The sequence below is a fragment of the Phyllopteryx taeniolatus genome, chromosome 12 (genome assembly GCF_024500385.1).
Source record: "Phyllopteryx taeniolatus isolate TA_2022b chromosome 12, UOR_Ptae_1.2, whole genome shotgun sequence".
Classification (NCBI taxonomy): Eukaryota; Metazoa; Chordata; class Actinopteri; order Syngnathiformes; family Syngnathidae; genus Phyllopteryx; species Phyllopteryx taeniolatus.
Window position 1 is genome coordinate 21,430,338 of NC_084513.1, and position 27,303 is coordinate 21,457,640.

A 27,303-nucleotide genomic window follows, 5' to 3' on the forward strand; every position below is an offset into this window, starting at 1 on the left:
AGTGGAGACAGTGTTTTTAATGACTATGAGCGTTCCAGGAGACTCTGAAATGTGCTTGCTCCCAATGCACGCCTCCCCCCGTCTGCAGTTGAGTTATTCACTGCGGGAGACCCTCATATGTCGCTCTGCAATGTTGTGTATGTCCACTTATCTGCAGTTTAGTAAATCAACACTCCTGCATATGCCAGGATTTTGTCAGTAAATTGTCTTTTGCTGCAAAATTGCAGCCTCAAAGCAGCATTTAGCCACCTTTTCATTTTACACGGAACCCAGCGAAGGCAGGATATTGCAGCCTCAAAGCAGCATTTAGCCACCTTTTCATTTTACACAGAACCCAGCGAAGGCAGGATATTGCAGCCTCAAAGCAGCATTTAGCCATCTTTTCCTTTTACACGGAACCCAGCGAAGGCAGGATATTGCAGCCTCAAAGCAGCATTTATCCATCTTTTCCTTTTACACGGAACCCAGCGAAGGCAGGATATTGCAGCCTCAAAGCAGCATTTAGCCACCTTTTCATTTTACACGGAACCCAGCGAAGGCAGGATATTGCAGCCTCAAAGCAGCATTTATCCATCTTTTCCTTTTACACGGAACCCAGCGAAGGCAGGATATTGCAGCCTCAAAGCAGCATTTAGCCACCTTTTCATTTTACACAGAACCCAGCGAAGGCAGGATATTGCAGCCTCAAAGCAGCATTTAGCCACCTTTTCATTTTACACAGAACCCAGCGAAGGCAGGATATTGCTGCCTCAAAGCAGCATTTAGCCACCTTTTCCTTTTACACAGAACCCAGCGAAGGCAGGATATTGCAGCCTCAAAGCAGCATTTATCCATCTTTTCCTTTTACACAGAACCCAGCAAAGGCAGAATATTGCAGCCTCAAAGCAGCATTTATCCATCTTTTCCTTTTACACAGAACCCAGCGAAGGCAGGATATTGCCACAAATGCGTGCAGTTTATTTGTCATTTCTCAAGATACCGTATCTCCACTCAAGCCTTTTCTTATTTTGTTTTAATTACAAATGAAGGTCTGACCCCAATCAACATCTACCCCTGTCTGCAGTAAACATGTTTATTTACTCCTGCATATGCCGGACTGCTGTCGGTAAAGCCTCATTTAAGCAGAGACCCCAAAATTCCACCGCCTCAAAACCGCACTTTGCGTCTTTGCCTTTTACACAGAACCCAGCGATTCCGGGATACTGCCGCAACTGCGCGCGCTTTCACACAGCGACGCGTCATCCAAATGTGCAAATGATGCAGTCATCAAGCAATTTAGAGCAGTTTGAAGTGACTAAATAGTGTGATCATCTGGTACAGTGACAATTGTGCAAATGGCGCAGATAGTTCTTAAGCACATGAGTGGTCAGTAATGGTCAACAACAGATATGCAAACAGTCGCATGAGTGACGAGACTACTACAGTGAGTGCACGAATCATATAGTAGTGTCTCAACACAGATGTGCAAAATTGGCAGCATGTTACAATGGAATTGTAAGTCAACTGAACATGGCCGCACACAAAGCCCCAGGTTATCGCACACGTGACGACAGAGGTCGTATCGTGTTCTTCTTGGCTCAGCCACGATCAGGTTTTATCAGCGCATCGTTTTCATTCATAGCTTTTCAGCCATCTACCAATTGTGGTGAATATCACAATATCAGATCATTTGCTTCAAGATTGTGCGCTCAGTCCCCCACTGGGTATATCTGCGAGAATGTTGCATTTGTTTGTGACTATTGTAGCTGATGCACTTATTAGAAGGCCAGCGAGGATCAAATAAGCACTTGGCGGGGCTTGATTGTTCGCACTGTTAACAGTTATGTTCCTGTTTGCAGAGTTGAGAAGTGCTAACAGGACTCATGCTGTTGTGCCTGAGCTCGCAACCATCTGGACGGGATCCATCACATTCTCCCGCGTGTCCTCAGTGGCCCCGATATGGTGGTAAAGACTGTGTGTGGCGCTAAGTAAAGGTGGCCGAAAGGTGAATGGAGGAAAACTTGCCATCCAGGCCAAAATCAGGTAATAATCAGGAATAAACTGTCTCAGACTCAGACTGTCAACAGGTACAGTGCAGGGCAATTACTAAATAAATAAATAAAATCAATCAAACAATCAAATGTTATTTTGAAATTACAAAAAAAACATCATGTTACGAGAAAATCTTTGGTTGATCCAACTTTGGGAGGCAACATCGAAACATTCGTCAACAAGGTCCAATGTTAGTCGTTGACATCGGTCATTTGAAGAAATTTCCTTGCTCGTATGGCAGAGTCGGGTAGCCATATCTTTAGTATTAATATTTCATATTTCATAACATTACTTGTATACTGTAAACCAATTTATATCAAGTGACCCCCAAATTAAAGGGACTATAACGTTATCTATGCTAGAATCAAGGCAGGCCGAACGGAACAAATGGGTTGCGTAAACATGGCCACACACAACATTGTGGAGCGACCTCACGTCAGAGTCTAATGGAACACGAACGAATGCAGATTTCTAGTGGTAGGTGCTGCTGTTTTGGTTACTGACTGAAATAAAACATTATCAATACCAACTAGTTTTACTTAACAAAAACATAAATTTTCAGTATCGTACATAAGAATCTATCAAACATTGTGACACTGATGGAGATAAATTGCAAGCGAGGCAGACCGTCACCACATGACGCACAATCCTTTTTAATACCGTGCAGGGAAGTCATTTATGGAATGCACACTTGAATTCTTCTGTAAGTGCTGCTGTTTTGGTAAGCAACAACTGGGACAATCAGCAACAATGAACTCTTTATTGTCTGTGTGTGTGTATGTGTGAACTTGAACTTTTTCTCCCCGATGGGAAAAGTGAGGCACTTATTCGCATTCAATGGAAGATGCACACAACAACGGCAGTAAATAGTGCACGGCATCGGACGGACGGACGGACGGAGAGCCACGATTTGAGAGGTTTTTTTTCACAAATGTGTCCCTCACCCCAAAGTGCAAAATGTAATGAATCCGTTTTACAAACCTTGGCCAGATACACCACCTGTTAACTTAAAAGATTTCGACTTGGGAAGAGAAGTGCCAAGTGTTTGACAGTAATGACTAATAATGGCCCAGCGATGCAAAGTGACTCCTCATGAGAGCCTTTGAAGGAGGTGAATCACATCCTAAACATACTTAAAAGTACTACACGGCTGAGTGAGAAAGGAAGACCAGAAGGGGGAGAAATTTGTTCCGCGCATTAGCTGCCACGATTGGGTGCGCAAGAACAGAAGGTTGGCAGAATGAATTTTGGTATGCAAATGAAATAAAGAGACGTCACCCAAGCAGAGGTGTGAGCGTTTGCGCTGGGCTTGCAAACTGAGCGCTGGGCTTGAGAATGCAGAGATGTTACAGAGAAAATTAGGAATCATTTAGGAGTCAATGTTTTTGGCTACTTCTTCCTGTAAGGGTCGCACACAACAACAACAACATCCTAGCTATGATGTGGTGTGGTTCATTCTGTCTTTTTAAGATCATTTTGCTTCCTTGTGGTGACGTTGGGAAGTCTGTGATAAAAAAAAAAAAAAAAAAAAGATACGATTCACCATAATAACTATACAGTTGGAACCTCAATTTAACGGATCCGGAACCAACAGACTTTGGATTTAACGGACAGAAAACAGTGTCCGGTTTGAAGTCAAAACGGCCGTTCATAGTGGTCCGAAATTGGCCGCTGTTGTTTACTGGCGCAATCAACGGACAGAGCCTGGTCGTTTTGGCTTCCGGGAAAAGCCGCTGTTGTCAAAGATATGAAGCCTCGATACGACAGCGCGCGATAGCAGCCCGGCTCACCCAATTGCCTACGTGGCAGCCATATTGGGAGGGGCGAGGTTCCTATCAAAGGCAATGCAGGGACATTAGCTTAGCGTCACGTAGTTGCACAGCTCAAAAGGGGCGTGTCGTAGCTAGCTATTCATATATGTGGCTGCTGTTTACTCGAGTATTCGTCACGTCCTGTCTCGCGAATATTCCATACTGGATTTGGTACAGTATACAGTTGTTTTTGGGCAAGACCTTTACTATGGCATCCATTTGTAACCAAGGTGAATAAAGAAGCGGACTAACCTTCGTTTCGGCGAAAAACTGGAACTTATTATGACGTTGGAGTCCGAGTTTCTGTGACCAGAGTATGTGAGGAATACGGTGTGAAAAACCACATTTACTTCAACGTGGTAAGAGTCCACAATTAAATTCATCTGAGAGAAGGTTTATGTGTCTGAGTGCACGTCAAACGGAAATATTGCAATTGGAGTTCAAATATCGGAGGACAAAGTAAATCCATGCAATCGATGGTGAAGTTGCAGACTAACACCCCATAGTGGTCCGAGTGGTAGAGACTAGTAGACTAGTCGACTTCATTACTCCATAATGACATTTAAGGCATAATGTCGACGAGTCGCTAATGACGTGTTTTTGGCTTGAGGAGGACGCAGAGCCGCTTGCTGCGGTAGATGAGTGCGTCGAATTAAATTAGTACGTAACCTCAAGTGATTTGATTTGTCTTCTATTTCTGAATGTGCAGCTTTGGTACGTGATGGAGTACCAGTTAAGGGTGAAAAAAAAAAAAAAAAACCCAAAAAACCAGGCTTGAGCAGAAGTTTGAGCATTTTGACTGCCCACACTATCAAGGTGGAAGGCGAGTGGGGATTATTCCACCACACAGGACTAAGTCCGTGATTATTTACAAACACTATACATTCCCACCATGCAGAACCCGCCGCTGCGGTGGGCCCAGAACGAAGATAGGTTTCCCCTTTTGGCCAAGTTATGCAATCGTTACCTGGCCGTCCGAGCGGCAAGCACAGCGAGCAAGAGGATTATCTCTTTATCCTCTTGTTCTCTAAAATAGCATCACGCGACAGCGAGCGAGCCGTCGCCCAAACCCAACTGGAAGCTCTTGTGGTCGAATATATTCTGTGTAATTCGGTTTATGAGCTGTTCATTGTTGGTGTGGAAGAAAAAGCATTCCCTCCCTTTTCATTTGAGTGGCTAAATGCCACCAAACCTTCGTCAACGCTCGTCCATTAGAAATTGTCACACGAGCAATGCGTGGGAAGAAAAGGCAGAGTTGTAAGTGACACAGTGAGTTGTCATTGTAAAACAAGTTCGATAAACGCTCTGACGTGAATTCTAAAGCCCCGGAAGACCGTCTGTCCGCACCCTCGTAAGGCAGATTCCCTAATGGAGTGGTAATTGGGTGCTAATCGTGGATCAGGTTCTCCTACAGCGACAGCCCCCAGATGTCACCAGATGAAGGTGTGCGGAGCACTGTGCGCACTTCGCCATGCATGCAGGCATACGCTACTTGCTGTTCCGTCGGCATCTGTTTCCTGACGACTTCCAGAGACAATTAAACACCTCTCGCAGAGCTGCCTTGAATAGATTTTGCGTCAAAATGTGAAATAAAGGCATCCTCACAAGCCTCCTAGCTGATTGTTAAACATATATTCTATATTCAAGAGACCAGACCCTATTTATCATGGATGGTTTGGCCAGAACATGAAAAATGAACCATGTTTCACAGTGAACGCCATGAATGCTTTGCTTTGTGTTTTGTGTGCATACATTTCGTAGCAGCAACGAAGTAGTAGAACGATGCCCTGTACCCATCTCTGGTAGTCAAGTACACAAGAGACGTGCGGTCATATACTGCGCAACCACTCTGTATTCTAGCGGTCATGTTATGTACGCTGACGGGATTCGAATTTACAAGTGGACGAAAGCTGGGTTACGACCCTTAGTCACTGCATGGCGCCTATTGTGGCACCATTGACAAAAGGACATCAAGATTCGTCATTGTAACATTTCAAGATAGACGGCTAACGCGCCCTGTTAGCGTTTCTTAGCTCTGGACGCCACAGATTCTCCACAGTCTCCACTTTGCTGCAGCGGTCCGTATTTTGTTGCATTTAGTCTGCTCTTAGATCAAATTGTTCTCCTCCTGTTGCTAAATCGAAGCTCTAGATGCTACATTTTTCTACTCCGCAGTCTGCACTTTGTCTCAGTGGTCTGTTTTCTTGTTGCACTTGGTCTCCTCTCGGATGAAATTTCTGTGTGAGAAATTTCCAACAACAAAACAAGATACTGTTTCCTAGTGGGATACATAGTGGGCGGCCGTGGCCCAATGGTTAAGATCATCGCCTGCCCCCGTGGGGGATCTAGCTTCAAGATCCCGACTGGACCATCCGCCCACATCCCCCGGACTCACAGCTGTGGTGTCCTTGAGCAAGACACCGATACCCCGAAATGCTCCCCGGGCGCTTCAGCTGCCCCTTGCTCCAGTGTGTTCCACTAACGTGTGTATGTGTTAAATGCAGAGCACAAATTTCGTGTACATGCATGCATGTTCATGACAATAAAAGATTCTTCTTCTACAGTTCCTTTTAGATTGGACAATGGTAATCAGTAGATAATAAAGACCAAATCTTGTCAAAGGCGCGAGGAGGGCGTTGAGTGTACCCACAAAACCTAACTGAATATCACTCACTGCTCTGCATTCTCTAATAGATTTTCTTTTTCTTTTTTAATTACAACGAGAAGTCCTCCCTCGCGCCCCCGACTCAAGAGCCATATTGCGGGCTAGCGAGGTCAGCAGGAATGCATCGGTTGCGATGCAGGTAATCAGCGTAAAGCCTGCTCCGGCGCACCGCAGGTACCGACAGCTCGCACGGTAATAGGATTCAAAACTGCGCCGTTACACAGGCGGGAGACCTGCGCGGGATTGTTTGGATTCTGCAGAGGACGGCAATACCCGACTATACCGCTTTCGGTGGTAATGAAACAAGATTTAAAGATCGACCACAGGGACTGCCGGCGGGAGCAAAACGGCAAGCGAGTGAAAGAAAGACAATGAAATAAAAGATTCAACAAGAAAGGGGAAGGAGGGGTGCGATGGGATGAAATAAAAAGAGGTGGCTAACAAAAAAGCGGCAAAAACAGGTTTGACACCTCCATTATGACTCGACTTTAAGTCATGGACGTGAACTCCAGCTCAGCTCGATATGACTGTGCCTCTTTGTTTCTATACAATGGATTGACAGTGGCAGTGGGGGGAAGGGACCGGGCCAGACTGCCAATAGCAAACATTTGCTAATAATCCATGTCCATGACAATCGCACTGAAAAAAAACCAAAAACCTGACAATTTCTTTGTTTTGGGGGATGGTTCCTATGTCTGAAAATGTCGACCGGCTCTTGGATTAGATTAAGCAGGCGTACCTAATGTTTTGGACCTGTTGTGTATATGAGCTACAGGAGAACAGCTATTGTCACGGGCAACCAGTCATCTTTAAGAATCGGCTTAAGAAGAGGTCGACAAGAAGCGGCATTTATCCACCTCCTCAGCCTCTGCGTATTAAAGACGGAGACACGGTGCTGCAGTTGTTTGCAGCAAGAGGGAGACAAGCGTGCACTTGCCCGAGAGCGGCGCCGGGACACAAACGCACCTGCGAGTGCAAAGTGACAACGTGGCTTTGGGGAGGAACAGGAAGCACCCCCCCCCCTTTCCTTTGCAGCTGTTACAGCTGTCCTGCCTGGCACGCACGGATGCACAAATACAGTGCGGTGCACGCCAAGGAATGCACAGGTGTACAAAACAAACAAGTACAAATGTGAATCCAAGCTGTGTTGACATTCATATTACCTTGCTTAGCATCACAATGCAAACCCCATTCAGAGACCTGCAAACTTGACCCATAATACCGTTCTACTGTAAACCCGCCCAGAGCGCCAGTTGGACACTTTTAACACCTTCCACATTCCGCTAAGTCCTCTACAGGGCGATCCTCCGTTTACAACACACTTTCCATCCTACGATGGTGACATAATCTGAATTTGAAATCCGACTTTACTGCTGCGTTAGCAAAGGTCCCAACTTCCGCACAAATGTGGTTGATATCGCCCTCGGTCTCAAAGTTGACCACAGCGGTGACGAGTCTTGCTGGAAATACTATTTGGAGACACGCCAATAAAAGCGAGCACAAACGAGCAAAGAGGCACTCACGCGCTCCTATTGTAGCCCTTAATTAATTTAGCCCATTAAAAGACTTTGCCCATAACGTGCGACACTCGATCCTCTGTGGCTGTTAATGAGCACCTTCATATATTTTAATTGATATTGGGGCCTTTCCAAAGTGCTGTTTGTTCTTCAGGACTCGCATGAATGAGATGGTCATTTCAGCCTCCTGTTTGAACTTCAGCTGAGGAGGAGGAGCTCGATTACAACGGCGCCGTGAGCGCACCTCCTCTGCCGAAAAGGCAGGCGGAGGGAGCGGACAAGACGAGGAGCGAGGAAGACTGCGGCGTTGTAAGAAGCCAATTAACGGCGCCGGCGCCAGATCGGAGACACAAAGGCCGCAGCCTGTTCTGTGTCAAAACGGCCCACGTGTATTTTGACTTCATTCGAGAATTTGAAAAGAGGAGGAAAGACACGTCGACAATCACTGTAAGTAACTACATGAAGGTTACGCTGCAAGCGGCACTCTGTGGACTACAGACCCCCACCCTTTGCACAACGCCTGTCAAAACCGGCATTTCGATCATCCGACAATTTGGCGGGCGTCGCTTGATGGGTTTGTAAACTTGGTCCCGGTCCATTCGGTGTGGTACCGTTCATTTTCTATCGGGCATGCGTACTCACATCCACTCGCGATGGACAATTTATAGCTGGGGTTCCTATTGACGAGAACATTTTGGAAGAACCTCCTCCACTTAAAGCCAACACCACTTGAACACGACGACCATGCGTACCTCTAAATGGCCCCCAAAATGACAAAGCTGTCTATTTTCGAGGGAAAAGTCGTCATCTTTATAGGAACAAAGACATAAGTTGGAATCTTACAAATATAAAGTCATATTTTCTCGAGACAGTCGTAGCAATATGATATTAACGTCAAAGTTTAACGAAGGAAGGGAGTCGTACTTCGACATGTGAACAAAGTACGACAATTCTTGTCAAATTACGCCTTTCGCTCTGGGAAAAGGAACTGGACTTTTTCCTGTCAGAATCCGCCCTTCGTTCTAAAAACATTCCAACTTTATTTATGTGATGACACATCGCAATCGTATCAGAGCTTTTAATTGGCCCGTGGCAAAGGTAGGGAGGAATCATTGGTTAACTGCGTTGGCTTTATTGGTGTTCCAGTCCCCACATGTTGCTATGCACTTTTGTCAATTACATGACATAATCGTGTATTGAAAATGAGTATACGGACCTCCAAGCTACACACAGGAAGGTCAGCAACGAGAATTCCTCCCAGAATCTCAGAAGTGTGAGGCAGATGTGTAAACCACTTTACCGCCGTTCCAACCCACTTTTTAAAAAAAAACCCCAAAAAAAACAACAGCCCAAGTCATTTTTTTTTCCAGAAAACACGCGAAACGGAACCATTTACTTCATTCGAGGTTGAGTTGCTTTCTCACTTCTCCGTGTGGAACCGTGCCGAGTGTCAGAGCAGTTCCTCCGTCGCCCAATTTGATTGGTTTCACACCTGAACAAATGAACTGCCCTACAGTTTCATTGAGAATATAACAAAGGATAAGATTAGAATGGAATACATTTATCCAAAAAGTCACAAAATTGGGAAAAACAATAGTAGATGTGATGGTCGTCTCGTTTTCTCAAGGCTTCTTGTGATATTTGCGCCTCCTCAAAGGCACTTGCTTCATTCCCTCTAATTGGAGTCATGAACAGGAGCTAATTTGTTAACCTCTGCTCCAAATTAGCAGGTGTAAAGAGAAGAGACAAAAAAAGAACAGAATGCGCCTGGTGAATGCAGTTATCGACCATGCAGCAACTACCATGAAGAGGTCACGCGATGCCCCTTTTCGAGGCGAGCCTCAACCAAATACGCCGATCGCCCTGCTGGGAAGCACAGTGGCTGATTACAGTCCACTTTCCGAGTCTTCGGGACGCCGCATTGGATTGAGACGCTCCAACAGAAGCGGAGGTTGATGGTGTTAGTGTTGTGAGCAGAGCGATAGTGACAAGGTCCCCGGTGTGTACGAGGCCTAAGGAGTTTTGTGAAAGGAAGCAGATGCGGCGTGAGATTATACGCCTTTTTGCATATGACCTTCGAGACAAACTACTTCAGAGGAGGAAGCCAGAGCACGTTACGAACACCGATAACATTTAAAATGGACACGCTGGTCTCGAGTGTTTTCATGTGGAGCTGCTGGAGACAGCCACACACCTGCTCCAAAAGAATACAAAAACTATGTCCAAGCTTGCGGTATCAGGCCCAGCGGAGTAAATCTGGCACAATCCACACTGTATACGAACGGAAAATGCTTTTTAAGGACATAACAAGAAGGGAATGATTGACATTCCATGACTGAGAAAACGTTCAGTGAAACAAAGCCATACTACTTGCAAGGATTATAGGAGGAAGCGCATTCCCTACCACTGCTGGGCAAAAAACAAAAAGACGCATGATACAGTTTTGGGGGAGCGGTATAGGCGGCTCAGCACACAAAGCATCCAAATTGTCCTGAACATCATCACCAGGACGGGATTTTGATATGGTTAACCAAAATATATCCTGCATGTGGCACATTCGGAATGATTTTCCAAATCAAGTCTCGCGTCAAGTCCAAATCACGTCTTAGTTTCCGAGTTTTTTTCAAGTCGCAAGCCATCCAAACAGTGACTCCAGTCCATATCGCTGTTATGTACCGTACAATGCGTCTCTTTCAAGTTGACAAATGTGCAATTTAATTCAACTTTTGGTCATAAATCACGTTTGAAATGACCCATGACCTTCCATTGCGACAGGCGAGCGCATGGCTGCGATGTGCATATTTATCACGCGAACATCTCAAATGTAATCTCAGGCCCGAGAGCACGAGCGTCACGCCGAATGTGGGATTCCAGCCGTTCCCGCTTGGGGCGTTACGGTGCCCAAAACGACCTTGGGGCCAAGTGGGAAATGTCCCACAGAGCGTTCACGTGCAGTCTCCGCATCGGGAAAAAAAAGAAGAGTTTTAATTGCCGTGCACACACACTGTTTTTTTGTTTTTTTTTTAAAGGGGGGGGGGGGGGGGGGGGGGAAACCAAAAAAACTTCAAAAGACAGAATCGTGATGTTAATTTTTTTGCTCATGCTCCAGTAGCGGCTCTATAGAGCCAGATAATGATAATCAGCGGGGATGGAGGGCGGCTGAGTGGGCGGAGCGGGACAGGTCAGCCAAGATTAATTGCGGGGGATGTAAATTTCATTCGTCGCATTCAGATTGATGTCACTTTTAATTGAATTAAAACAATGTGAGCTCAGAGCCGAGGAGGACAGCCGCAGAATGGTGATGGAGTGAGTCGGAGAACACTTAAGAGAAGGGGGCGGGGAGGACAAGCACACACACGAAGATTGGCTTGGGGGGGGGGGGGCAAAGTTGACCCCGAACGAATGAGCTGTCGTATTCCACCCCATTCAGCTAATATTACACTTTTGATGATTAACGCCGATGCTGGCTGCAATCAAAGAGTATTCAAGTGTGTGAACCCACTTGCCACATAATGTAAATATTTTTACAGGTGCGCCTTGTGGAGTGGAACACTAGGGAAATGATGTCAATAAAACATCTGCATGCTCATTGCGTTTGTTCAGTAAAAAAGAAAAAGCTGCTCGCCTTTCCCACATCCGCGGGCATTATAGTAACAAAATAGACTGTAAAAACCCATTTTTACAAAATGATCGTGAAGGAAATCGTGGTATAGCGGGAACCGTGATGCGTTCATGCGATGTCGTGTTATTTCAGTGTTTCGTTGCCTGACACACACAATCAAGTGGCTGTTGATCGTATAATTTCGTAGAAATTCTGGCTAATGACCCTCATTTTTTAAAATAAAGGCTGTCTCTTATGTTGACCACATTCACAAGCCATTTTGCGCTCTACTCAAGTAGCTCGCTTTCAGTTTGAAGTGCAAAGTCTTGCAAACATCTCACACAAATTTGCGAGGTGTGAGTTCAATCTCTCCCAGCGAATGTGTTCACAGTGCGCTTGCGCTCTGATTCAACGGCACTTAAGGTACCTCAGGTGCGACGTTTGACCTTGCGTTCACACGTCATGTAGACGCCGTTGCGAAAGCTTTCACTCGACAGCAAACCCATCTGGCTCCTCTCACGCCACGCCACGCCGCTCATCTTGCCCGCCGCTCTCATATCATCCATCGGCCCGTGGATCAGCCACGTGGGTTCCAGCACGTATAAGCTTTCCCTTCACTACCTTAGTCAAAGCGATATTCATGCACATGCACACAGTCTGTAATGTTTTATAAGGTCATACCAAGTGGTCACGCTTCCTAAGGTGACCCGATAGCGAAAGGAAGCCTTTTACGGTGATGAGAAAATGTCCCGGGTCACCTCCACACACACACACACACACACACACACACACACACACACACAAACGCCACCCTGAAATCAAATATCAGCAAATCTCGTGAGACTTCAGTTCAGTGAGCAATGTAACCACAGAAAGGTACCGGCGAGGGCGAGGACAAATGGATACGATGATAAGCACTGAGCCAGAAACGGAAGCTATTACGGCATAGGAAAAGCTTTGTGAAGTCATTATAAGCGTGATTAATTTCATGTCGATATGACGCAACTTCATTTTACCGAGCAGATGCTAACCTAAAAATCATGGAGTTGAAAGTCCAATGGCTAATGTCTCACATGAAACGAACAAAAATGAAAGAAAGAAAGAAAGAAAGAAAGAAGACAGCGCATTCAGTTCTTCACCTCTTGAAGTAAACAGACACACTGCGTCTTTAGCTTTTAGGACTTTTTAACTTACCAAGTTGGTTGCCACACCAATTTACAAAGTCAGTCAGAGCTAGTCCATGGTCGACCTCGACTTCCTGGAGAAGACTTAGGACCGTGTCCCGGGACTTTAGAGGCTGCCTGCCTGTCTTTATGTGGCGGCTCCTGCAATCATTGGCGCAAAGAAGGTACACTTGAGGGAAGACGGTTTTGTTTTGGGAAAGGCCGCCATTTGCTCTGACCGCCTGCGGCCGAAAAGTTAAGAAAAAATAAAAAAATAAAATCATTCAGATTAAAATGTGACAATATTTTGGTCATGCTTCTGTTTTTTCAGTGGCCGGGTGGCCATCGGTGGGCCAATCGGCAATCAGCTGCTTTTTAGGGGCAGCCGTGACGGCGGGCAGCGTGGGACTATTCATTGGCTCACCTCCGTATGCCCGATAGAGTTTTGGGTCGTGTTCCGTATTCATCCTCATGCTCTCGGTGTGCTTCCTGTTTTCCGTTCCCGTCGACTCCACAAACAGTGATCTTTCTTTCGTACTAGTTTTTGACCTTTCGAAACTTTTTTTAGTGGCATCGACTTTTGCGCTGTGGCTTCGACCACCTAGCTTATTTTTGTATTCGCTTCCAACTACCGACCTTTGGTGGTGTCGCCCTTTGTTCGCTCGCCCTTTTTCCCCTCCTCGCTTGGCGCGAGGCACTTTATGTTGTTCTAACATTCTATGTGCCTTTGGTTTATAAATGCACTTTTGAACTTCATGAGTCTGCTCCCAAGGATCCGCATTCACGGCTTAGCCCTTCGTAAAAAGTTTGGGTAAAATGTGTTCAAAGTTGATGAGTCCACAAATAAAAGCCTTGCATTGCGTTCAGTCGGTTGGGCCAATTGAAGAGAGTGCTGCTAGCGTCATGTACGCCACTTCTTGCCCTGTATGCAAACTGCATTGGGTCAAGCTAGCGCTGGACTTTAAAAACATTTTTTTTTTTTTTTTTACCAGTTTAATAACTTTCAATTTCCATAACTGATGAGAGACGTTTGAGTGGTGGTAAAAGTGCTGCTCAACGTCTCAAAGAAAACATTGTGTTGCGCGGTAAAATCGTGTTCCAGCTTGTCTTTTTCAGGAGGAACGCGTTGCGTTTCCTATGTATTGCTATGCTTCTCAAAGGCTTGTTGTTTGGAAACTCCTTGACCTGTTTGATGGCAACGATGACGACGATGATGAGTTTTTTTTCATGTAAGATGACATAACATCCGCCATCGCAACAAGGTCACAGGCATCTTTAAAAACACGGCCTTCTGTGCACTCAAGGGCTCCCATGAAGTCCCCGACAGCACTCTCAATCCGCATTTCCACCTCTCTGGTGGCTACTTTTCCTTCCTTGAATAATGCTACGATCCGGAGAACCGAGGGGGACGGGCCTGAGTGTTTACAGGCACCTTTATATAACAAAGGTCAGTATTTAGAGTAGTCAGTCTGGTGGGGCAAGAGATGTACTGGTGAAGGTTTTTCACACTAAATGTATTCATAGTACAAAGACTGAAATAATCAAGAACGAAACATGGAACATGAGGGGAGAGCGACCGGAGCTTAAGTGTATTATTTTTGTTTTTGAATGACTGTTACAGCGTTTTTTGGTGGGCTTTGGGGTGAATGCATAAGACCGGAAGCAATATCCTGAGGAATTCCCGAGAGATTTAGAAAAGCGTGCAGGGACGCTGACAGCAGCTCAACGTTTGCGGTCCACACAGTCTCCGTGACAGTGATGTGTTCCACGACTGTTGATTGACGCAGAGGCAGACTCCTCCCTCTTGGCATTTCCCATTGACGCCGGAGTCCCCGTCGAGCCTCGCCAGTACTCCAAACCCGGTGAGAGTTAGTCCGGTGTTGGCTATCTTTAGGAGCGAGCCGTGTTTGAGTGAAAGACAAGGACACAGGCTTCTCTGAACTTCTCCAGATGAGCGAACCCAGCTTGGATCTTGTCCATCTTATTCCGTAGGGACTGGGCATTGCAGAGGAGCCCGGCGGCGCTATCCGGCGGAGCGTCTCAGTCTGACGCTGCCCCGTCTCCCCCGTTTCCGTTCTTCGTTTTTTTTTTTTTATCGTCCCATCTAAGAGCTTGAAGACGGACTGGTCCACGGTGCTCAAGCCCGTGCTGGTACGTGACTGCTGTTGATCTCCGAGGTTAAGTGAAAATCCCAGAGAGTACCGAATGCCGCCCGTGTGCGGGCGACACGATCGAGTCGTTACAAGCAAAGTCTACGCACCGATAAAGAATAGCAGCTCCTCTCCAAATAGACTTCAGAAATCAACTTTTACACTCAACCGTTTTATTCTTACAAACTCATATTTGAACACGACCATAAGCTTATCTTATGTTGCAGTGGTGTAAAAGTGCACTAGCCTATAAATAAGACGAAGAAAAGTTGAACAACGTTTTCAATTGAGTTCACTTTCACTTGAATGTTAGTTTAGTGGTTTCCTTTTTTTCCTTTTTTTTTTTCCTGGGTGCAAAATGAACATTTTGTGTGTTGAACATGACCGGACAAAGTCAAACAAGTGTGTGCAGCGTGCATTTTGGAGGAAATTCCATTATAAAAATACACCAACTGGGAAGCATATTAAGACATGGCAAAAAAAAGTAAGTAAGATTTGTGAGGCTTTATACAATACGATCTTTATGCATTTGAATATCTTGATGAGTCATTTTAATTTCTTCGTTTGTTAGTTCATTTTACTGTTTTAGTTTTAACACAAAGCCTGTGTCATTGTTTGTCTGCTTTTAAGAATCGAGACTTTTGGATGAGGTTGTTCTTGTGTAAGTTGTGGCTGGCCGAAATGCAATCAAATTCAGGCGCCACGTGTTGTTCTCTCTCACGCCGTTTCTATACGTATGCATTCCCAAATCGCATCCCTAACCATGAAAGGCAGACGATCTTCTTCTCAATTTCGCCTCGCCCAACGCTACATTTACATCGGCCGCAACCTCAATCACCGCTTTCGGCGAACGCCGTGCGCAGGTATTTGTGCCGCGAGGTGGAGGTGGAGGTGGAGGGCCGCCGGGAAAGGGGGCTCTCAGATAGAAAGGGCCGCCTGAGGCATCCATCAAACCAAACGACTCCATTACAGTAAGTCCGACGGAGGCAAACGATAATGTGCGCTGTGATAAACACTAGGATAATAGTGTGTTTCTAGTCTTGAACACACGCTTTCTGCCGGGAAACACCGGCGAGGAATACCGATAAGATACAGGAGCGCCATGCGCTCTATATATCTTTTCCCCCCCTCGCTTTCTATCGCTCCTCTACTTTTGGGTTATCAGTCACTTGTTCTCTTCATCCCTCGCTCGCTCGCCCTCTATAATATTTTCATCCCAACTGGACGCAGGGGGAGCCGCACGCATCATCCCAATGCGCCGTGAGCAGGATGGCGCAATTAGTGACGCTGTGGAGGAATGCACCCAACGCTCAAACGAATAGTTTTCGATCACGTCAGCTGTATTTGCTCGTCGAATCGTGTTCGCTTTTCTCTAAAAGTGTAACCGTAATCTGTTAATACGGTGGTGCCCAGCGTCCGGCCTGGGGGCCATTTGTGGCCCGCTGCCTGCTTTTTATTGGCCCACTGCACATTGTCAACATGGAATTAAACATGGCCCGCAGCAGAACGGTCAAAAGGTTGAAAGATTTCACACTATTTTAAAATGAAAATTCTTTAGGGGGAATGTTACAAGATATCACACTTTGTACTTTTATTATTATTATTATTTTTTTTTTTATATATATAAAAAATCCTTTCGTGAAAATTTGTCACACACATTTTTTTTCAGAAGAGGAAACTATTGTTAGTGTTAGAGGACAATACTGCTCATCCAAATTTATAAAGGTGAATATTACAAACGTTCACACTACCTTCCAAGAAATTCAGAGAAAAAGAAAAAAATGTAAAAATGTGCTTAACAAATAAAAAGTAGATGGATAAATAAAAATCCTTTTGATATTTTATTATTATTATGATTTGCTTAGCCTGATAACACCAAGCGGAGATATATTGAATACATTTACTAGGCATAACATAGAATAGCATAATTGCCTTTGTCATTTTTTACTTCGTGTCACGATGGCAATAAAATATACCAACGTGAGTCTGCCGGACTCTTCTTGTTTGTTGAATTTGTTTTGGTTTTTTCGTGTTTCCCGAAAATGTTCGAAAACGACAAAGGCACTTATGAAGCTACGTCGACCGACGTTGAACTGGATTGCTTTTCGCAGGTTCCCATCATAAAGTGACTCGGCTCCTCCTCCTTCCGTTTATTTCTCCGTTTGGACATCCCGTCTTTCGATCTGAGCTCTCGACTGACGAACAGACGCTGCGTTTACCCGCCATCGTTTCCCTTTGTAGGCATTACTTTCCAGCCGTAGTTGGTCTGTTTCCGTCAGGACATGGTGTGATTAAAGAAGTCCTTGAGCACAGACCTCCAAGTGCGATCAAAAGGCGTAAGATGAGACAACGTTCAACTCGTCAACGTTTCGTTTACATTTCCATTAACCCGAGGAGCACGGGCGTTTGATTAAGGGTCTTGTGGATCTGCCTGATCTGAAGGAGTCCGCCGTTTATGCCCGTAGTTGACCTCTATTACAAGGTTGACCTCGGCCCAGATGATGGCTGCGCTATTGCTCCTAATGCGGGGGGGGGGCGTCACGCGGCGGAAGGAGAACGTATCGTCGTCGCGCTGAGGCAAAGGCTAAAGGCGAAGACGAGCGTCCGCAGCTCCGCATTTGAGATCAGTTCAACTTAACGACCTACTCGGTCCTCTCGGCCTATTGGAAAGATGAGCTCTCGCTCCTCTGACGCAGTTTGGAATTTTATGTTCGGGCAAGGTTGGTTTTAAACCGGATGCGATGAAATGTGCAGAACCGCACGGCCATTTGATGGGACATTGAATGATGTAAGAGAGTCAACGGAAGAAACAAGTACGTGTGCTTGAGAATATTAGATATTTTTGGGGTGTTTTTATCATTGCCCCACAACAGGTATGCATCTCCACATTTTGTGGAGTTTCCCCCCTTTCCCTTAAAAACCTATTTTCCCACTTGTATGCGAGTTAAAAACAATTATGATGTGTGAGTACGGAACAGATGAATTGCAGTGGGGAAAAATAGTCTGAAAATCCCAATCCAATGTGATTGGTCGCAGATGTTCCACCTGGTATTTAGGTAATGAAGACAAACAACAAACAAAGACATGACACAACAAATGGTAAATAATTCCGAAAAAAAACTCGGCTTGCGTCAGGAACGCGTACTTCAATGGTAATTGTTTTTTTGTGCGGTGTGAAAAGAAGCAATAATGGGATCCTCACGTCAACCTGCTGCTGCATTCAAGCACAAGGGTGTCCCATGTAATTACCTCCACTAATTTGATGACTTATGACTTATCTGGTGCGCTTCTAGGTGTGCATATGGGCACGCAGGCGCGGATGCCATGAAACAAGGGGATAGGAGATTAAAAACCAACGGGCGGTTTATTTCAATGGCTGGGTTCTGGCTAATTTGTTGCTTTTAATAGAATAAAGGGACCAGGGGAAAACAGATGCATATTTCATATTCTTATTTTCTACCGGAGTTGAAGGAAATACAGGGTTTAACCTTTGGATGATTTTCTCCAAAATTCAACAAAACGGGACAGATGAAAAGGAAAAAGTCTGAATCGTTTGCTGACCTCCTTGGATGGTCTCTTACGGTATCATTAAGTTGAAAGACGGAGTATATTTCTAGCTGAATAAATATTTTATGATGGCGATCATTGTTGAGTGTGGAGGTCAGGCTAACTCAAGGCCCTAAGGGGAAACAAGCCCTGGGCATTAAACACACAATCGACATAGAACTGGCTGGCTTGGTTACGCTAACGCTGCATTCGTCAGCCTTAAAATCAGAATCAGAATCATCTTTATTTGCCAAGTATGTCCAAATGGGACCAGCAGTCAAGTGCCACCAAAACCCGAACAATTTGGTACAAATTCCCTGGACAAACATGCTTTTTGCTTTTGCTTTAGAATATCAGCAATAGCAAAGACAAAACATGTGAATGAGAGGTAGAACTAAAGGGGCTTTGCAAGCGGGGAAAACAAAAACAACAACAAAAAAAAACCTGGCAGCACTATATAGTCAAAATGATCTGCGGAAAAATAAAACAATACAAAAACAAAACAAACAAACAAAACAGCCCTCTGGCTCCATCTTGTGCCTCTAATTTGATTTGCTAAAACCCACCGCGCCCAAGGAAAAACAACCAATCAGAGACAGACGGCGTGACCAAGAAGGTATGAATTATTTGCAGTGCACTCGCAGGCACACTCATTGCCTCGCGCTGACCTGTTACCTTAGGCTTCAGGAGCTTTGCTGAAACGATGGCGGAATATCCACATCCGGGAAAAAAAAAAAAAGAAAAGTCAATTTTCATTTGTCAATTTGACTTTACATTACTTCTTATGTTTGTGTGTGCTTATTATTATTTATGTATTTATGTATTTATTTAGTTTTATTTTTTATAGCTGCGTTAGCCTCCAGCTCTAGCAGACCCTAGTGAGGATGAGCGGTACAGAAAATGGATGGATGATTATTTTTTTTTCCCCCATTATTATTATTATTATTATTATTATTATAAGTACAGTGTTAGGGGGCCACTGGCCCTTGTTGGCCCCCAGTAACTGCTGAATCACCACTGCTAGAAACGAGGATATTATGTAACAAATCATCAAGAAACAACAAAAATGATTTCTTTGTGCAGAAATGAGGCAGTAGTTTGCCCTCTGAAAAAGTATGTCATTAATCTACAATCTACAATATAAATGGACTTTTCGACCGTCGTCAAATTTATTGAGATGTACCTGCACATATGTATATGGCACTTAATGACATATTGAATAAAAGTCACCAGCATAAAAAAAATAATAACAAACATATCTTGAATATTTAAGCAGGTTGTCGAGAATCAAAAGGAGACGCAGATTTAGCCTCAAAGTCGAAGAGCGGATGAGGAATGCGACCTCGGCCTTTGCCCTTGGAGCTCTCCGAATGTGCCTGTGTTTAACTTAGCAAGGTAAATACAATGGTTCACCGCCAATAGACCGAATGGAAAGTGCTGAGGTGGAAGAAGAATCCGAAAAATCAAAAAGGGCGGCGGGACGGGCCGGGCCGGGCCGGGCCGGGCCCCAGCCTCCCGTAGCAATTAGCGCAACAGCGGGATGTTGCGGCGGTGCTCAGCGGCGCGCATGTTGTGTGCTTGCTATCAATTCATTGCCTCAAATAGCCCTCCACTCCAACCAACCGACGCGTATTCATCCAGCATCGCTTCCCCGAGCCCCCCCCACTCGTGACGCGCCTTTCGCCACTCTGCCTCTACCTCTTACCGGTGACGGCCAGTTCCGTCGTCCTCCTGACCACAAAGCCGCCAAACTGGACCTCGCAGGTGTAATTTCCGATGTCGTCCTCCGTCACCTCCTTGAAGGAGAGAATGTCTCTCTTCTGGATGACGCTGGCACGCCACTGCCTTGGATGACATTCCTGGAAAGCGCAGGAGAATCTGGTTCATCATCACATTGTTCAAACTAAATTCACACTTTTTTAATATTATTCCCAAAACAGGCCGCAGATCTGCAGAAGACTAAATGAACACGTCCGAAACATTTGTGGAAATAGGGTACTGTCATGGTCTGTGTTTTGGTTTGGGTTGTGTTTAGTTTTGTTCAATGTTTTCCTGTGTTCCATGTTTGTCGTGTGCTCATTAGGTTGTGTCCACCTGTTCTCGTCTACTTTGTCGACCAATCAGCTCTCTCTAGCCACTCGTCTTGTCCAGGTGTTCCTCGTTGTCTCGTCAATTTGTTTGTATTTAGTTCCCTGGTTTCTTTCAGTTCTGAGATTCCCGCACTCCTGCCTTGCCTCCCTGCTTCCCTGCAATTGGGTCCACCATGTTCTTGCCTTGCATTCCTCGCCGTCGCCCTAACCATGTTCATGACAGGTACGTTTGAAAAAGGAAAAAGGCATAGGGACGAGCCTTCCTGCGAATAGCAAAACAAATTCTAAATATGCCACATATGATCCCCAAATCTCTTCAAACTCATCTTACGAAAATAAATGGCTCATTACAGAGCCGCTAGCTTGTCTGCTAGTGGAGCTATGTCACTTCAACGTACTTCCTTGACACCAAACTGAACTACTTTCCTATTTCGACAGGATTCGGCTGCTTCTTGTGGCAGCTTAGGTTTTTTCATTTTTATTTGTAATTTTTTTTCAGAAAGAGCACAAAATAGGTTGAATAGGTGCCTTTTTTTTTAGCATACTGCTGGCGAAAAAAAAAAAAAAAATAGGTGAATTTGTAAATAGTCAACCACGAATATGCGGGGAATTACAGATGTATCATAAAGAAATGTCATGTGGAAGTGATAACATTGTAATAAGTGTACTTTTTTCCTCATAAACGGTGTGAAGAATTTCTGCAGTTCTGCTCGTACCGTATTTTCAGGTTGGAAGTCTATCGTTTACCTACGCTAACGCAGTTTAGCATTTAAAAAAATTCTGCCAGCGTGCTCAATCTTGGGTGGCACTGCCAGGTAATTTGAGTTTGCAGGAGGGGCCACCATGTAGATTCACGTTTATTGGACTCAACTTAGAATAGTGACAAAGGAGAGTGTATGCTATTTCTGTGCTTAGCCTGTACATGTGTATACATCGATGGGCGACTCCGAGACGAGATCTTCTGCGTGACGCGGCTGGCTCCGTGGACTCCGTTTCTCCGTTGCTCCCGGCATTCTCAGAATTCAATCACGGTGGCCCCGCAGTGGTCCAAATCACTCCACTTTCCCGCGCTCACTGTCATTACCTGGAACGTAATTGAATTCTGGAAAAACCTAGAGGTCGCTGCTGTCCGGCTAATCTACTGCCGATCTGCCTGCTGATCCTTAGTCTGGCCTGAACCCTTCACCGGGGTGTTCCACGCTGTCCGGACCCGGCAGAGGCGAGGACTCGGGAAAGAAGTGAGATGAGGAACCTTTTGTGCTCTTTCCCCCGTTTACTGCCTTCAAAATGCGCTGTGATACATCACGATAATTTGCTTCCATTCATAATCTGCTTAACTGATCTGGAAAGTCAAATTAGACGAAACCAAAGCGATTCATCTTTGAGAACCCTCCTGATTGCTCCTCCCAAAAACACACCAGCGCTAAAATATTAAGCATATTTTCCACAATTTAGAAAAGTTCCCAAGTGTGTTAAGAACAAAATACCCCAAGGATCAAGAATTATAGGAAACTTTACACACCCTATTTGTTGTCTCTCTGAAAGTAGCCCAGGTTCTCCGTCTCAGGCAAGTGAGCTACTGTACACCCCGACCCTTATTGTGCTGAGCCGATCAGCAAGTCCGGCTTTTGTTACGGTATATCAAGATGACCAGGGGGCGGAGCCTGAGCGTTGGCTTCGACAAACAACGAGCGCCCGTGAAGGCAATCAAGCAGTTTAGACACATCAGCAAACCAAAATATGCTCCCACGGCCCGGTTTGTATACTGTACATGTAGTATGTATTCCATCCATCCATTTTCTACCGCTTATCCGAGGTCGGGTCGCGGGGGCAGTAGCTTTAGCAGGGACGCCCAGACTTCCCTCTCCCCAGCCACCTCATCAAGCTCTTCCGGGGAGATCCCGAGGCGTTCCCGGGCCGGCCGAAGGACGTAGTCTCTCCGGCGTGTCCCGGGTCGTCCCCGGGGTCTCCTCCCGGTGGGACGTGCCCTGAACACCTCACCGGGGAGGCGTCCGGGCGGCATCCGAATCGTTTGCCCCAGCCACCTCGTCTGGCTCCTCTCGATGCGGAGGAGCAGCGGCTCTACTCTGAGATGACCGAGCTTCCCATCCTCTCTCTAAGGGAGAGCCCGGACACCCTGCGGAGGAAACTCATTTCGGCCGCTTGTCTCCGGGATCTCGTTCTGTCACAGCTCGTGACCATAAGTGGTATTTACTGCTTATCAGAAAGCACCACAGAGACTGTTTGTATGCAAACCATTCAAAAGTCAAGTTTCCATTCTGTGTCCTCTTTAAATGTCAACCTCACTCACCTTGTACCAGGTAATGTCTGGCTCTTTGCCGGGCTCGACGTAGTCGTCGATGTCGGGGCACAGGATGTCTTTGCTCTTGCTGAGCTCGGCCTTCTCCATCCGCCGCATGTTGGAGTTGTAGCACATGTTGGTGTCGTTCTCTGCCACCGTTAACGACATGGACACCTTCATGCAGTAAGTGGCGTTCCTGCGCATGAGAGATAGAGGGAAAAAAAGCAATCACAAAAAAAGTCCACATTTCTGATGCTGAAACTAGGTAGGCAGCGAGATACAATGGATGGATGGATAGATAGATGGATAGATGGATAGATGGATAGATAGATAGATAGAACGTACTGCTCCCTACAGGACATATATGTTTGGCCTTGACGGGGGTCAGTGCTCTCGTCTGTAAAATTCGTTGCATTCATTTTCATCTGCCTCCGCTCGGCCCCTCCCGCCGCTTCACGCCGTTCGTGGCTTTAGCAGTAACGACGTATTCAGCGTCTCGAGTGAGTCAATAAATCTCACTCGTGACCAATACAGGATTTACGGAGGAGGGATTGGCGTTGTCGGGAGGTGGTCAGCCGGGCACGGTAACGCTAATAAGCGAGGAGACTAACCCTCGGGCATCCGAACAGGAAGGACGAGAACGGACAGGCCGAAGCCGCCCCCGCTTCCTCGTCTCCTAGCAACCATCAACACACTTAAGCTGAGATGAACATTAGCTGGAGGAGCTCCCCGTCACCGTCGCCCGCTGTCGCTCTCTCTCTGCTATTTTAATATCGCGTTCATCATCATCATCATCGCCGTCATTATCTGAGCCATTACATAGCAACCCGTGTCCGCTGCATCAACGAGACCGTGCAACCAAAATATATAAACATGCAATCAAAAGCACGAGGGCACCTTGGGTTGCCATAACAACCTGGCTGCAGGGATTTGCTGCCATTCATTCACCAAAGCGTTAATAAGGTCAAGCAGTAATGTGGCGCCGGGCATCGCTTATTGCGCTGCGTCGCACAAAAACTCGCCGGTCCAGGAAGCACAAACACGTCTCCTCTTGTGTGCGAGTTGAAAATGCAAAACTTTGTTTGCACAAAGTCACGCCGATCACGCTGCACTACTTGCATACTGTTGTTGAATACGACTGACCACTTACTCGCCGCGCCATTTGCACAATCGTCACTTTAAATTGCTTGAGGACTCTGCATCATTTGCACAACGCTAGTGGTACACTTTCCTTGCTTAAGGACTCCCCATACTAAATGTATATGTGTGTATGTATAAATGTATATTTTCTTCATAGTAGCGGCTCCAGCTGCCACAGACAAATTGTAACATACTTCGCCTATAAAGCTGATTCTGAAAAAACGTGTGCTTTTGCTCTGTGTCCCTGTTCTGTTTAAACAGCACCGAGACAACGCGCCTGGCGATAATCGGCCTTCCGAGGCGGGATCTCGGAAGGAAGGGTGCCTGTGGGACCCGCGCTCCCTGCTGTCTAGAGTGTTGTCGCACATCAAATCATTTGATTGTGGGAGGCCGTGTCGTTCAAAAGCGCAATATCTCATTGGTTTTGTTTCAAGCCCATTTTCGGGCTAAAATACATGACCCCATTGCCTCAAAAATGGTTTGCTCCAAACCATTTTTAGGGGTGGACAAGTGGCTCTATAATGAATCCCAGCACCACTACACCTCGGATCCTACAATCGGCCACTTAAAATGTTGCGGCTTCGCTGAGTCAAAGAGGTCAGAAAGTGAACTTTACATGAACACAGAAGACGGAGATGTCCAGCACTGCAACTTGACAGCAAGTAACAAGGCAACTTGTATGGCTACATGCTGATTTTTGGGGGTTTCACCACCGCTCATACTTTTGTGTTGTTGCCGCCATTGTTACCATAGCAACCCATGCAAATGGCTCAGCACTTCCGACTAAAAGGCCTATTGTCTTTTCCCGGCATGACTGTGTTCTAGGGCACAGAGCAACATCCGGTAAAGGACGCTCGGAAACTCCTTGGGGAGTCACAAACGCTCTTCTCCATGAACGCAAGCAAAATTCGATGGACAAAATCTTCGCTTTCCACTTAATGCGCCGAAACTTGCGTTCATGCGGTGTCCGGCATGGCGTCACTTTGCCCGGCCGGAGCGATTCTGGTCATTCTTTTTATTCCATTTCATTAGGTTAGGTTACATTTCAGGCTCGCCAGATGCCCCCCATTCACTGCAAACGACAAGGCTTTCATACGATCTACTCAGGTTATGGAAGCAATAAGGGAGTCACCTCTTTCAAATAAACACTTTTGACCCCCTGCAGCTATAAAACACGCACGCGGGCGCACACACATACAGTATATGCAGCGTGCGTGAAAGACAAATGCAAAAGGCGGCGGCAGGAGAATGGCTGCCAGCAATGAGTTAAAAAAAAAAAAAAAAAAAAAAAAAAAAAAGAAGAAGAATCTTCCACAAAAGCAGACCTCAATAAGCAGACTGCCATCTGGATCCAGACTCGTTTCAAAACGAACCCAGACGTAACGTTTCATTTTTTGGACCAATGCGTGTCATTTTGCCGGAGTTTACAGTCCTCTTTTCTCAGCTTTACAGTCGTAAATACGCGCCAAACGGATCGATTGCTTGCATTGTATAACGCCTCACAGTCCAAGTCCAAGGAATGTTGTGTGTTAAAGCTATTTAGTTGTGAATATCAGTTAAGTATTTACTATACCATACTGGGTTATTAAGAGGTTTACTGTATGTATTTTCCTTTTTCTGGCAATGTATGCCTTGTTCAAAACCTTTATTGTCAACTAAGTGAAAATCAACAATGCACCAACATACTGTACTGTAGTCGGAATGCTAAATAATCGCATTTTGGTGAATGCAGTTCGTCTTTTCCAGCAACACGCTGTTCGAGTGGTTAGCACATCTGCCTCACGGTGGTCGAGAGGTTCAAGGTTTGAATCTCGTTGCAGGCCCTCGCGTGTGGAGACGCATGTTTTTTCTTTTTTTTCGGTTCACCGAAGACTTTTAATTGTCCTTCTCAAGGTTTCGTCTTTGTCAAATGTGGGCCTGTGAAGCTCTTTGATACGATTTTGTGATATACAAATACACTTGACTTGTATGACCAAATGTGCTGGTGTATGCAACCCCGAGCCAAGGATATATCAATTCATGTATTGTTGACCTACATTTGCATATGCAGCCAACCATCTACCTTGCTAATAAGCAAAGCAGAGATGATCAAAAAGAATCACTGAGCTCCACCGGGAGCAGACAGATGAACCGGTTAGAGCGCCACACAAACGCAGTGACATTGCGAAAGGGCGCCGCCATGACGGACAGCCAGAGGTCGACTTGCTGTTCAACGTGTCGCCTATGTCGCACTCGACGCGAGCGGTGTGAGGCCATTTTCCACGTGTTAATTAGCAACCCTTGGCAGAGACATATGGAATCCAGCAAAAGACACGACAGACTCCATGCTAGGATTATCATAAAATAGTACGCGTGTGTGTGTGTGTGCTTGAATGATTGACTGATTCCAATCGCTGTTGCACCTAATAAGAGAGGCGAGGGGAGGGAAGCGGAGAGATGAAGCCGCCTTCACACAATGTCACCTCTTTGCTCGATTCCCAACCTGCAATTTGTTCCAATTTGAACACAAAGGGGTCCTCGGCCGACAGTGGTCCGGAAATAACCCTGTTTTAAGGTTACAAACTGCACACAATAAACCAGTTCGCCCAGCGGCCGAAGAATGCATTGTCATGCGGCACAAGAGAGAATTCTTTCATTGTTTCTATTCTTGGCCGAGAAGTACTTTTCCAATATGCCAATATTTCCTGTAATTATGACATTTCAAGGTTACAAATGGCGACAGCGGACTAGCTCGCTCAGCGGCGTGATAATAGAATGTCGCGTGGCACAAGAAGGTCATTTACTTACCATTGCGAGTCAAAGATGCAGCAGAATGTTGCCACATACGTAACGCTGTGCCGTTCGCTATTGTGCAACGTTATATCACGTATTTAGGTTTGGGTTATCGGAAGCTTACGCCGATAACGCTAATCTGTGCAACCGGCAAGAGCGCGGCTCTGTTAGCGTTGACGGGATAGCGCTTCCGCACGAAAATGGCGGACAGGCGCTCGCGTCGCGATCAATTGGTGAGTGGAAAAGAAATGCTGGAGGAAAGACACATTGTGCAGCTCACAACAAAAAAACAAAATGACTTTCTTGTGGACGTCACCCAGCGGGTGGGTGGGCAGGCACTCCAGAGACACATCTTTACCATTCATAACGGTATAAAAATAATAAAACAACACACGGTGGAGCACCCAAAGTGGAACACTACGAAAGTGCAAAAATTCGAAGTTCGATTCAAGTTTTCAACCCAAAACAAAAGAGGGGAAAAGAGATATGTCACCAGACTGTCACCAGACTTTAGC

At 45.8% G+C, this 27,303-nt stretch overlaps 1 protein-coding gene and 1 long non-coding RNA gene across 5 annotated transcripts in view; one reads left to right on the forward strand and one right to left on the reverse strand.

Annotated features, from left to right (window-relative positions):
* The window catches only part of il1rapl1a (interleukin 1 receptor accessory protein-like 1a), a 186,409-nt gene that overhangs the window by 63,493 nt on the left and 95,613 nt on the right, over window positions 1–27,303 (reverse strand). For all 4 annotated transcript variants that reach the window (XM_061792411.1, XM_061792410.1, XM_061792409.1 and 1 more), the window contains 2 exons: window positions 22,886–23,072; window positions 20,190–20,343 (listed from right to left, as the gene is read on the reverse strand). In XM_061792411.1, the coding sequence (XP_061648395.1) occupies window positions 20,190–20,343; window positions 22,886–23,072 (341 nt within the window). The remainder of the gene's footprint in view (window positions 1–20,189; window positions 20,344–22,885; window positions 23,073–27,303) is intronic.
* On the forward strand, window positions 20,521–24,898 carry LOC133486781 (uncharacterized). Its single transcript, XR_009791123.1, has 3 exons — window positions 20,521–20,797; window positions 21,742–21,812; window positions 24,278–24,898. It is a non-coding gene; the product is annotated as an uncharacterized LOC133486781 (long non-coding RNA).